Below are 12,714 nucleotides of genomic sequence, written 5' to 3' on the forward strand. Positions count from 1 at the left end.
CAAAAAAAAAAAAAAAAAGTCATACAGTGACTGCATCACAGCTCATGCTGTAGAAAGATGTTTCTGGAGAGAAAAATTCAAGTAGCCAATTTAAATCAAATATTAGGAAAATTAAACCAAAAGGGCTCACGCCTGTAATCCTAGCACTTTGGGAAGTCGAGTCAGGCGGATTACCTGAGGTCAGGAGTTCAAGACCATCCTGGCCAACATGGTGAAACCCTGTCTCTACTAAAAATACAAAAATTAGCCGGGCGTGGTGGCACATGCCTGTAATCTCAGCTACTCGGGAGGGTGAGGCAGGAGAATTGCTTGAGCCCGGGAGATGGAGGTTGCAGTGAGCCAAGATTTTCCCACTGCACTCCAGCCTGGCCGACAGAGCAAGACTCTGTCTCAAAAAAAAAAAAGAAAGAAAATTAAACCAAAAGACTAGTAATGCTTCAGAACTTAGGGACTGTTAAACCAGCTGCAAGAAGATATATTCATGCAATCTTTGTATTAAGAGTCTCTCTGGCTGGGTGCGGTGGCTCAGACCTGTAATCCCAGCACTTTGGGAGGCCAAGGCCAGTGGATTGCTTGAGCCCTGGAGTTCAAGACCAGCCTGGGGAACATAGTGAGACCCAGTCTGTATTTTAAAAGTTAAAAAAAAAAAAAGCCTCTAAGCTAAGTGGACCTTTGATCCCCTCACTCAAATTTGATAGTTCTCCATTATTCATAAATGAGGTAATAGTTGTTGGAGACGGTCTTCTCTGAATGCAAGACTAGTACTTTGGCCTGATTATAGAACTTCCTGCTGTCCTAAGGAGTCATCCCAGGTGTCCACTATATCTTTTTCAGCATTGAGTACCAGCACAGTCACATGTAGGCTTTATCCCACAGTGAAGACTTGGCATCACTCAGAATGATGCCACAGGTCCTAGGCCTTTTCCACACTGGGCTCACTTCACCAACTCGCAAATGCTCATCCACACCTGGTCCACCTGGACTACCTCCTTATCTGTAGCCCTTTCACCTCTGTGTCCATAGAAATGTCTTACCTAAGCTCTGAAATCTAAACATTCAGAGAGCACCTTGATGCTTGAGAGCATCTACACAGAGATGAACCTTTAAGATCTATGGCTTAAAACAATTGAATTCCAAGATGCTGCCCCTTACAGACTGACCTGCCTGATTATTTCCTGTTGTTTATGTACATTGATTATTATCAAAAACTTAATACTTTATTTTTTTTGAGACGGAGTCTCGCTCTGTCGCCCAGGCTGGAGTGCAGTGGTGCGATCTCAGCTCACTGCAAGCTCCTCCTCCCGGGTTCACGCCATGCTCCTGCCTCAGCCTCCCGAGTAGCTGGGACTACAGGCGCCCACCACGGCGCCCGGCAAATTTTTTTTTATTTTTAGCAGAGACGGGGTTTTTTTTTTTTTTTAGCAGAGACGGGGTTTCACCGTGTTAGCCAGGATGGTGTCAATCTCCTGACCTCGTGATCCGCCCGCCTCGGCCTCCCAAAGTGCTGGGATTACAGGCGTGAGCCACCGCGCCCAGCCAAAAACTTAATAGTTTTTAATAAATATTGTCAGGTTTTTTTTTTTTTTTTTTTGAGACGGAGTTTTGCTCTTGTCGCCCAGGCTGGAATGCAATGGCACGATCTTGGCTCACCGCACCTTCCACCTCCCAGGTTCAAGCGATTCTCCTGCCTCAGCCTCCCGAGTAGCTGGGATTAGAGGTGCCCACCACCAGGCCCGGCTAATTTTTGTATTTTTAGTAGACACAGGGTTTCGCCTTGTTGGCCAGGCTAGCCTCGAACTCCTGACCTCATGATCCACCCACCTCGGCCTCTCAAAGTGCTGGGATTACAGGCGTGAGCCACCGCGCCTGGCCAATATTGTCAGTTTTAAAAAATAAGTTCCCCTCTAGACACTACTCATCCATACAATTGGTTACAGGTTTGGAGCGTTACAGAGGTTTTTAAATCTTCTACTCAGTAGTTCTTGAAAAATCACCTTACCTATTAAGCTGAGATTCCCCCTTCCCGCAAGACAGTGCCATTAAGTAGGCAGGGATCACCAAGGTTCAGAGATGTCTATTGCTCAAAAATCATAGTATCTGTTAAATAGCAATAACCGTAGCTAACACATACTGCATTCTCACTATGCTTTGCGCTATTCTACTTAATCCCACTGAAACCTCGTAACAACCCCGCAGTAGATACTACCACCATTTGGCGGAAAGAAACTGAGTCACCCAGCTTCTAGATGGCTGAGCTGGAAGTTGTATGGAGGCTGGAGGCCCCATCTGATTCCAGGGTCCGTTCTCAACTACTGCAATCTAGATCCTAGTGAGAAACAGGCTTTTCAGGCTGTCTCCTCCCTTTCCCATCTGAGAGGAGAATGAAGGAAGTGAGAAAGCCAACTGACCTGTCTAGTCAGTATAGGCCCTGTCTAAATGTCACTTTTCTCCTTGAAGCGAGGTGCTCTAGGAGGCAGAGATAACCCAGGTGGGAAGAGGCACATTCGGCAGTCACAGCCTTGTCTGGTTAATTTTCATGACCAATATAGAAAAGTGCAACTTTGAGGCCGGGCACGGTGGCTCACGCCTGTAATCCCAGCACTTCGGGAGGCCGAGGCCGGCGGATCACGAGGTCAGGAGATTGAGACCGTCCTGGCTAACAAGGTGAAACCGTGTCTCTACTAAAAATACAAAAAATTAGCCAGGTGAGGTGGCGGGTGCCTGTAGTCCCAGCTACTCGGGAGGCTGAGGCAGGAGCATGGCGTGAACCCGGGAGGCGGAACTTGCAGTGAGCCGAGATGGCGCCACTGCACTCCAGCCTGGGCGACAGCGAGACTCCGTCTCAAAAAAAAAAAAAAAAGAAAGAAAGAAAAGTGCAACTTTGAAGCTGCTCTGATACTCACTGAAGTGAGCTACCACCAGGAACGCTGGATCCCTAGGTTATTTGCAATTCTTTCAGAGAACTTGACAGTTCTTTCAAATAGCACTTTTTACTGTGTATTAAATAGTGAAAGAAGGATTATGGGATACCTGAGCTTGCTGGTTACTTGCTTGAATTGGTTTCTTTGCCCAACAAAGGACCACAGCTTGATTAGGTGGTAGTGGCCAGTGTTGGTAGAGTGGCTGCCCTTACTTTGCCCATTTCCCCAGCAGGCCAAGCAAGCAACTGAGGGACTCACTTGGATGTTAGTAAGCTAAGTTCTAGCTCTTTCTTCACCCTTTTATTTTATTTTTTTGAGGCGGAGTCTCACCCTGTCGCCCAGGCTAGAGTGCAGTGGCACGATCTGGGCTCACTGCAAACTCTGCCTGCCAGGTTCAAGCAATTTTCGGATAAGTTTTGTATTTTTATTTATTTACTTTTATTTTATTTATTTATTTTTGAGACGGAGTTTCCCTCTTCTACCCCAGGCTGGAGTACAATGGTGTGATCTCGGCTCACTGCAACCTCCTCCTCCTGGGTTCAAGCGATTCTTTTGCCTCAGCCTCCTGAGCAGCTGAGATCACAGGCACCCACCACCATGCCCAGCTAAAGTTTTTTTTTTTTTTGGTATTTTTAATAGAGATGAGGTTTCGCCATGTTGGCCAGGGTTGTTTCGAACTCCTGACCTCAGGTGATCCGCCTGCCTCGGCCTCCAAAGCGCTGGGATTACAGGCGTGAGCTACTGCGCCCAGCCAATTTTTGTATTTTTAGTAGGGACAGGTTTTCACCATGTTGGCCATACTGGTCTGGAACTCCCGACCTCAAGTGATCTGCCTGCCTTGGCCTCCCAAAGTGCTGGGATTATAGGCAGGCATGAGCCACCACACCTGGCCAGCTCTTTTTTCATTCTAAGTCATCATCTTTTAGTCTGATCATGAGTTTTCCTACCAAAAACTGTGTACAGTTAGATGCCTTCAGCTCTATGGAGCCTCAGAAGAGTCAGAAAACTTCATTTGGATCAAAATGTGCAAGGGACAGGACAGCATGCACCTTCTCTTTCTCTCTGCCTTTCTTTTTCTCTTATTAACTTACATTTTAAAAAAAATTATGGAATACTTGAAACATACAGAAAATTATAGATATATAACAAATTTAACAGACATTTTGCTCTTTTATTGTTTTTGGACAAAAGATAACAGATAGGCCAGGTGTGGTGGCTCACACCTGTAATCCCAGCACTTTGGGAGGCCGAGGCGGGCAGATCACAAGGTCAGGAGTTCGAGAACAGCCTGGCCAACATGGTGAAACCCCATCTCTACAAAAAATAGAAAAATTAGCCAGATGTGGTGGCATGTGCCTGTGCCTGTAATCCTAGCTTTCGGGAGACTGAGGGAGAAGAATCACTTGAACCGGGGAAGTGGAGGTTGCAGTGAGATTGTACTCCAGCCTGGGCAACAGAGCAAGACTGTCTCAAAAAAAAAAAAAAAAAAAGATTATAGATAAACCAGTGCTCTGAGGTGCTTTTCGACTCTTTAAAAAGCATTACTGGGCCAGGCGCGGTGGCTCATGCCTGTAATCTCAGTGCTTTTGCAGGCTGAGGTGGGCGGATCACCTGAGGTCAGAAGTTCGAGATAAGCCTGAACAACACGGAGAAACCATGTCTGTACTAAAAATACAGAATTAGGCAGGCGTGGTACCACATGCCTGTAATCCCAGCTACTTGAGAGGCTGAGACAGGAGAATCACTTGAACCTGGGAGGTGGAGGTTGTGCTGAGTGGAGATCACACCACTGCCCTCCAGCCTGGGAAACAAGAGCGAAACTCCATCTCAAAAAAAAAAAAAAAAAAAAAAAATTGCCAGGCGCGGTAGCTCACGCCTGTAATCCCAACACTTTGGGAGGCCAAGGCAGGCGGATCACCAGAGATCGGGAGTTCGAGACCAGCCTGACCAACATGGAGAAACCCCGTCTCTACTAAAAATACAAAATTAACCAGGCATGGTGGCACATGCCTGTGATCCCAGCTACTAGGGAGGCTGAGGCAGGAGAATCGCTTGAACCCAGGAGGCGCAGGTTGCGGTGAGCCGAGATCGTGCCATTGCACTCCAGCCTGGGCAAGAAGAGTGAAACTCTCAAACAAAAAAAAAAGCATTACTGGCCAGGCGTCGCAGCGGCTCATGCCTGTAATCCCAACACTTTGGGAGGCCGAGGCTGGCGGATCACAAGGACAGGTGTTGGAGACCAGCCTGACCAACATGGTGAAACCCGTCTCTACTAAAAATAGAAAAATTAGCTGGGCGTGGTGGTGGACGCCTGTAATCCCAGCTACTCGGGAGGCTGAGGCAGGAGAATCGCTTGAACCCGGGAGGCGGAGTTTGCAGTGAGCCGAGATTGAGCCACTGCACACTCCAGCCTGGGCAACAAGAGCGAGACTCAGTCTCAGAATAAATAAATAAATAAAATAAAAAGCAGGCCGGGTGCGATGGTTCACACCTATAACACCAGCACTTTGGGAGGCCGAGGTGGGCAGATCACGAGGTCAGGAATTCGCCACCAGCCTGGTCAACATGGTGAAAACCCGTCTCTACTCTAAATACAAAAATTAGTGGCTGGGGGCAGTGGCTCACGCCTGTAATCCCAGCACTTTGAGAGGCTGAGGTGGGAGGATCACGAGATCAGGAGATCGAGACCATCCTGGCTAACAAGGTGAAACCCCGTCTCTACTAAAAATACAAAAAAAAAAAAAAATTAGCCGGGCGCAGTGGCAGGCGCCTGTAGTCCCAGCTACTCAGGAGGCTGAGGCAGGAGAATGGCGTGAACCCGGGAGGCGGAGCTTGCGGTAAGCCAAGATCGCACCACTGCTCTCCAGCCTGGGTGACAGAGCGAGACTCTGTCTCAAAAAAAAAAAAAAAAAAAAAAAAAATTAGGCGTGGTGGTGCGCGTCTGTAATCCCAGCTACTCCAGAGGTTGAGGCAGGAGAATCGCTTAAACCCGGGAGGCGGAGGTCACAGTGAGCCGAGATCATGCCACTGCACTCCAGCCTGGGCGACAGAGCAAGATTCTGTCTCGAATAATAAATAAATAAAAATTAAAAAGCATTACTGTAAATATATTTTTTTACTTTGGTAACTCAAACCATTCAGCCTGTGTCCTCTCCCTCTCATTCCCCCACGGAGGAGAAGAAACCTCAATGGCGAAAGCAACACCAAGCGCCGGCTTCACACTCAGGAGAAAACTGCACCTCCTGTCGTTTCCGGGGGCTCTACACTTTCACAGAAAGTACTCTAGTAGCAGACTATAGAAATGATCCCTGAAAGCCGCCTAATTTTTGAATGATAAAATATTTCTAAATTGGTCAGGCACAGTGGCTCATGCCTGTAATCCCAGCACTTTGGGAGGCTGAGGAGGGTGAATCACCTAAGGTCAGGAGTTCGAGACCAGCCTGGCCAACATGATGAAACCCCTTCTCTACTAAAAATACAGGCCGGGGTGCGGTGGCTCACGCCTGTAATCCCAGCACTATGGGAGGCTTGAGGCAGGTGGATCACCTGAGGTTAGGAGATCAAGACCAGCCTGGTCAACATAGTGAAACCCCGTGTCTACTAAAAATAGAAAAATCAGCTGGGCGTGGTGGCACACATCTGTAATCCCACCTACTCGGGAGGCTGAGGCAGAAGAATTGCTTGAACCCAGAAGGTGGAGGTTGCAGTGAGCCGAGATGGCTCTACTGCACTCCAGCCTGAGCCACAGAGCGAGACTCCTTCTCAAAAAAAAAAAAAAAAAAAACCTGAAGATAACTTTATATAGTCAGTGGGGAGTATTGAAGTTTCAGGATCAGAGATTTAATAAAATTTGTGGCCCTTTAGGTAAATATCTTTAAAGAATATTGTTTCAGGCAATGTAGTTTGTGTGTGGGTGTGTGCTGTCTTGACTTAGATTTTAGGCTCTGGCTAAAAGCCAGTTAGTTCCTCTTCTTGAGCTGCCGATTATGTCTGCACCCCCAACCACCTCTGTTATCAGGCTCAAACACTCGGGACCATTATACACCGTAATCGCTCCAGGGCCAGTTACCAGACAACTAGGGCCAGCCCCATGCCCCTGAGCCCCCGGAAATTACTCAAATTAGCCAATCCCAAACCTGTTGGCCTTGCCTAACCCTTCTCTTCCTGCAAAAACCACAACAAAGGCTCTTCTGCAGTTCCCCCCTCACTCCCTCTGCCTAGTGACCCCTTCTGCTCCTGCTGAATGGCCTTGTGTGAAGCCCCAGGGAAATGAGAGTACAAAACTAAAACTTGGGCCAATGTGGTGGCTCACGCTTGTAATCCCAGCACTTTGGGAGGCAGAAGCAGGCAAATCACTTGAGGCCAAGAGTTCAAGACCAGTCTGGCCAACATGGTGAAACCCTGGCTCTACTAAAAATACAAAAATTAGCTGGGCATAGCGGCGCGCACGCCTGTAGTCCCAGGTACTCGGGAGGCTGAGGAGGGAGAACTGCTTGAAACCGGGAGGTGGAGGAGCAACCTCCTCTGGGAGGCTGGAGCGCCACTACTCTCCAGCCTGGGTGACGGAGTAAAAGACTGTCTCAAACAAAAAACAAAAACAAAAACTGTAAAACTGGTTTGTAACTCCTGTGCTGCATCTAACCTCACCATACCTCACCCAAGGTAAACTGTTTTGTTTGTGTTTTTGTGTTTGAGACAGAGTCTGGCTCTGTTACCCAGGCTGAGTGCAGTGGCTCGATCTTGGCTCACTGCAGCCTCCACCTCCTAGATTCAAGCAATTCTCCCGCCTCAATCTCCCAAGTAGCTAGGATTACAAGCATGTGCCACCAAGCCCAACTAATCCTTGTATTGTTAGTAAAGATGGGGTTCCACCATTGGTTGGCCAGGCTGGTCTCAAACTCCTGACCTGAAGTGATCCACCTGCCTCGGACCCCCAAAGTGCTGGGATTACAGGCATGAGCCACCGTGCCTGGCCAAATCTGAGCTTTTTATAAATCTTCATCATAATGGTTCTTAATAATGTTGACTTTGAAGTTTTCTTCCCTCCTACAACAGAGAGTGGGGAAAAAAGATAGTTCATAAAGATCAGTTGATCTTTTTAAAATAATTTTTTTTTAAGACGGAGTCTTGCTCTGTTGCCCAGGCTGGAGTGCAGTGGCACGATCTCAGCTCACTGCAAGCTCCGCCTCCAGGGTTCACGCCATTCTCCTGCCTCAGCCTCCCGAGTGGCTGGGATTACAGGCGCCCACCACCACGCTCGGCTAATTTTTTGTATTTTTAGTAGAGACGGGGTTTCACCGTGTTGGCCAGGATAGTCTTGATCTCCTGACCTCGTGATCCGCCCACCTCAGCCTCCCAAAGTGCTGGGATTACAGGCGTGAGCCACTGCACCTGGCCTAAAATAATTTTTAATTGACAAATAATTGTACATATTCATGGGGTACATAGTGATGTTTTGATACATATAACGTATAGTGATCAGGATAATTAACATCCATCATCTCAAATATTTATCATTTCTTCCTGTTGGGAACATTCAATATTTTTCTCCTAACTATTTGAAACTATTATGGTGAACCAAAGTCATCCTATGGCATTGAAAACCAGATAGCTGTACTTATGCATATCCTTTAGCAAATCTCTCCTTATCCTTCCTTTCCCCCTACCATTCCCTTTTTAATTTTTTTTTTTTTTTTACTTTTTGGAGACAGGGTCTCACTTTTTCGCCCGGGCTGGAGTGCAATGGCGCGCAGTCTGGGCTCACTACAACCTCTGCCTCCTGAGCTCAAGCGATCCTCTCATCTCTGCCTCCAGAGTAGCTGGGACCACAGGCTCTCGCCAGCACGCCCCGCTAATATTTGTATTTTTCTTTTTATAGAGACGCGTCTCGCTATGTTGCCCAGGCTGATCTTGAACTCCTGGGCTCAAGCAATCCGTCTGTCTCCGTTTTCCAAAGTGCTGGGATTACAGGAGTGTGCTACCGCGCCCAGCCTTGTTTTTTTAAATTATTTTTTGTTGAAGGGTCTTGCTGTATAGCCCAGGATGGAGTGCAGTGGTGCGATCCCGGCTCACTGCAGCCTCGACCTCCCGGGCTCAAGCGATCTCTCCGTCCTCAGCCTCCCAACTAGCTGGGACCACAGGCGCTTGCCACCACCGTGCCCAGCTCCTTCCCAGTTTAACTGTGGTTAAAACTGGTGTGTGAAGGCAATGAGAGAGACCCGCGAAAAATGAGAAACAAGGGATAGGGCTGACGTCTTTTGCGGACAAAGAAAAAGAAACCAAAGTTTCCTCAGAAAACTTAAGTTGCCTCACAGCCGCCTGGTATCAGGAAACACTGAGCCCGCTCAACGCGGGATCCTCCCGGGGCAGGCCGCCTGAGGCCCACCCGGAGCAGGCGGGGCGGCCGCAGGACCACGTGGCCCAAAGCGCCCTTCCAGCGCTGCCGGCGGCGGGGGGGTGCCGGGCGCGCCTGCTGCGCGGGGCGGGACGCGGACTCCCAGGCTCTGCGGAGAGCGGCTGCCACTCGCCTCTGTTTTTTTCTTGAGACCTAGTCTGGCTCTGTGGCTCAGGCTGGAGTGCAGTGGCGTGATCACCGCTCACTGCAGCCTCAGCCTCCTCTCGCCTCAGCCGCTCGGTAGCTGGGACCACCAGCGGGCGCCACCACTCCCGGCTACATTTTTTGTATTTTTAGTAGAGACGTGGGTCTCGCCATGTTGGCTAGGCTGCTCCCGAACTCCGGGGCTCAAGCGATCCGCCCGCCTGGGCCTCCCAAAGTGCTGAGACTGCAGGCATGAGCCACCGCGCCCGGCCGAGAGCCTCTTTTGGCTCCTCCTTTCGCCTTTCCGGGGCCAGGCGTGTGCAGCTCTGTGGAGAAGGGTCCCCTCCCTCTGCGGGACGTCCTCGCTGCCGAGGTCAGAGGCGCGGAGAACATGAGACCCGAGGTGCGTTCCAGCATGTTCCTGCAGCCCTCCACTCCCGCAGTTGCGTAACGTCGATCCCTGAAACACATCGCACATACACGTGACTGGTGGTGTTTCTCCCTTTGAACCCTGATAGAAGGAATTGTACCATGTACTCCATGCTTCAATAACTGGGTGCTTAGAGACAAGGCTGAGTTCTTACTGCCATCCTAACACCCGCAGCAGAGGTTAACCTACTATCGGACAAGTGGTCAACTTTTCTGCCTTCGGGAAGACTTGGGGCTGGGCTGAGAGAGATAATCTAGAACTTTTATAATGATCCCGTGTACATTTCCCTAGAATGATGGATTAGGGTATAGTGATTAAATATATAATGTATACTTTAATATACATTAAAAAGTTCTGGAAGGATGTACTTCAAAATGTTATCAGTGGTTTCTTCCATTTTTCCCGTTTGGAATATTGGAACAACCGACTATGTTATTTTAGCCCTTTCTCCTTCCTTCATTGCTTCTCCAAATTCAGGGGCCTCATTGGAGCAAACTTGTTTGCAGGTCATCTGGGCACCCTCTTGAAATAAATCGTCTCTCTTTGCTCTTACAGGTCTCAACTGCTTCTTACCAATGTTAATTCCAGTGACTACTACCAGAATATGATGAGCAATCCACTCATCAGAGAAGCTGTTTCTACACTCTCCTGAATGACCATTTTATAGATGCTGGGAAAAAATTGTATTAAAGACTATGAGTTAGCTGGGCTTGGTGGCTCATGCCTGTAATCCCAGCACTTTGTGAAGCCAAGGCGGGAGCATCGATTGAGCCTAGCAGTTCAAGACCAACCTTGGCGGCATAAGCGACAACTTGTCTCTACAAAAATTTTAAAATTAGCCAGGTGTGGTGGTGTGCACCTATAATCTTAGCTACTTGGGAAGCTGAGGTGGGAGGATTACTCAGCCTAGGAGGTTGAGGTTGCAGTGAGCTGGGATCACACCACTGCCCTTCAGCCTGGGTGACAGAGCAGGACCCCGTCTCTTAAAAAAAAAAAAAGTGGTGGACTTTGTTATCCTTATGCATATGACTCATCAATATATCTGTATTTCCATATAGAAAGAACACTTAGACCGGGCACAGTGACTCACGCCTGTAATCCCAGCACTTTGGGAGGCCAAGGCTGGCGGATCACTTGAGGCCAGGAGTTCAAGACCAGCCTGGCTAACATGGCAAAACCCTGTCTCTACTAAAAAATACAAAAATTAGCCTGGTATGGTGGCACACGCCTGTAATCCCTGCTACTCCAGAGGCTGAGGAATGAGAATAGTTTGAACTTGGGAGGTGGAGGTGGCAGTGAATCAAGATCGCTTCACTGCACTCCAGCCTGGGCGACAGAGTGAGACTCCATTTCAAGAAATAGATAACTAAATAAATAAAATAAAAGAGAACACTTAGAAAGGAACATGCTGTAGCAAACTAAAATTATAGATGTCAAAATTTTAATCTGTTATTTGTTACTGGAATATGTTCGTTCTTGCACTTGGGACTAGAGTTAAGAGTATTTTAGAAATTGCAAACCAAATAATGAAGCTCCCATGTAGATCTGACTCAGAAAAACACAGAACACTGTGCGGAACACCATCCCTTTTCTCACCTTATACCCCTATTCTACCTCCTCCATCCCTGGAAACAAGGCAACAGTCCTCTTTTGTAGTTACACAGTACCTTGCTTTAGACATTCTAACTGCCTTCATCCTCTCAAAACTAGATAATTTAGGTAAGACTTAAGAAGTTTCAGACTGCTGGCCGGACACGGTGGCTCATGCCTGTAATCCCAGCACTTTGGGAGGCCAAGGTGGGTGGATCACCTGAGGTTGGGAGTTCAAGACCAGCCTGACCAACATGGAGAAACCCTGTCTCTACTGAAAATACAAAAATTAGCTGGGCGTAGGAAATGTATATATTTCCATAAAGTATTGAGTCTTCTGTTTAATCACATCAGTAGGAATCTAAAAGCAATTTTGGATTTTTTTTTTTTTTCTTTTTTTGAGATGGAGTCTTGTTCTGTCACCCAGGCTGGTGTGCTATGGTGCAATCTCGGCTCACTGCAACCTCTGCCTCCCGGGTTCAAGTGATTCTCCTGACTCAGCCTCGTGAGTAGCTGGGACTACAGGTGCGTGCCATCACGCCCAGCTAATTTTTGTATTTTCAGTAGGGATGGGGTTTCACCATGTTGGCCAGGATGGTCTTTATCTCTTGACCTCACGATCCGCCTGCCTTGGCCTCCCAAAGTGCTGGGATTACAGACATGAGCACCGCACCTGGCTAATTTTGGAATTTTCTACAAAAAAAATAGATTTTGTTTCTGCTGCCACAAATATTAATTATTCCTACTCAAAAGCCTGGCAGCTGTCTGCCCACTGCTGTGTAGAACATATTTATGTGATCACTACTTCACATGGTAACTCTGAGAGATGGGTGGTTTTATCTCTCGGAGGGACTTGTCCAATGTCATAGAAATACATTATACAGCCAGACTTCATTGTACAAGGCCCAAATATGCATGGATTTCGCTTACCATGGTTTTGTTAAGTAACATCAGTCTCCCAACAACAGGGTTCAAATATCAGTTACTACAGTATGTTAAGTATGAGCAATTACATAAAATACAAACTTCGTTGCCAGCTCGTCAGTGCACAAAGCACTGTGAATAACAAATGTACATGATCAGTGACAAGTTGCGTAATTTCTTTGAAAGTCTGTTATTTCGTTCACTCATGCACAGAAAGGCATGTGGTTGTGTTGCTTCTTGTCTCCCACCATACCGGGCCTCTTGGTAGGTTTTTACAAAGAAAACTAATTCTCAATATTTCTTTCTTTCTC

At 47.7% G+C, this 12,714-nt stretch overlaps 1 protein-coding gene, 1 long non-coding RNA gene and 1 pseudogene across 2 annotated transcripts; 2 read left to right on the top strand and 1 right to left on the bottom strand.

Moving 5' to 3' along the window:
- Positions 1-1,213: 1,213 nt before the first annotated feature.
- Positions 1,214-7,526, top strand: LOC134731070 (putative uncharacterized protein CCDC28A-AS1; the record flags this gene model as incomplete). Its single annotated transcript, XM_063607204.1, has 2 exons — positions 1,214-1,435; positions 1,612-7,526. Coding segments are annotated over 2 exons (423 nt in total), but the record flags the coding sequence as incomplete, so codon positions are not given.
- On the bottom strand, positions 6,054-6,243 carry LOC117974803 (small nucleolar RNA U3; annotated as a pseudogene).
- A 529-nt stretch (positions 7,527-8,055) lies between the features above and the next one.
- LOC129393201 (uncharacterized) lies at positions 8,056-12,194 on the top strand. The gene is made up of 2 exons (XR_008619918.1): positions 8,056-9,862; positions 10,445-12,194. It is a non-coding gene; the product is annotated as an uncharacterized LOC129393201 (long non-coding RNA).
- The last annotated feature ends 520 nt before the right edge of the window (positions 12,195-12,714 follow it).

Source organism: Pan paniscus, chromosome 8, assembly GCF_029289425.2.
Source record: "Pan paniscus chromosome 8, NHGRI_mPanPan1-v2.0_pri, whole genome shotgun sequence".
Lineage (NCBI taxonomy): Eukaryota > Metazoa > Chordata > Mammalia > Primates > Hominidae > Pan > Pan paniscus.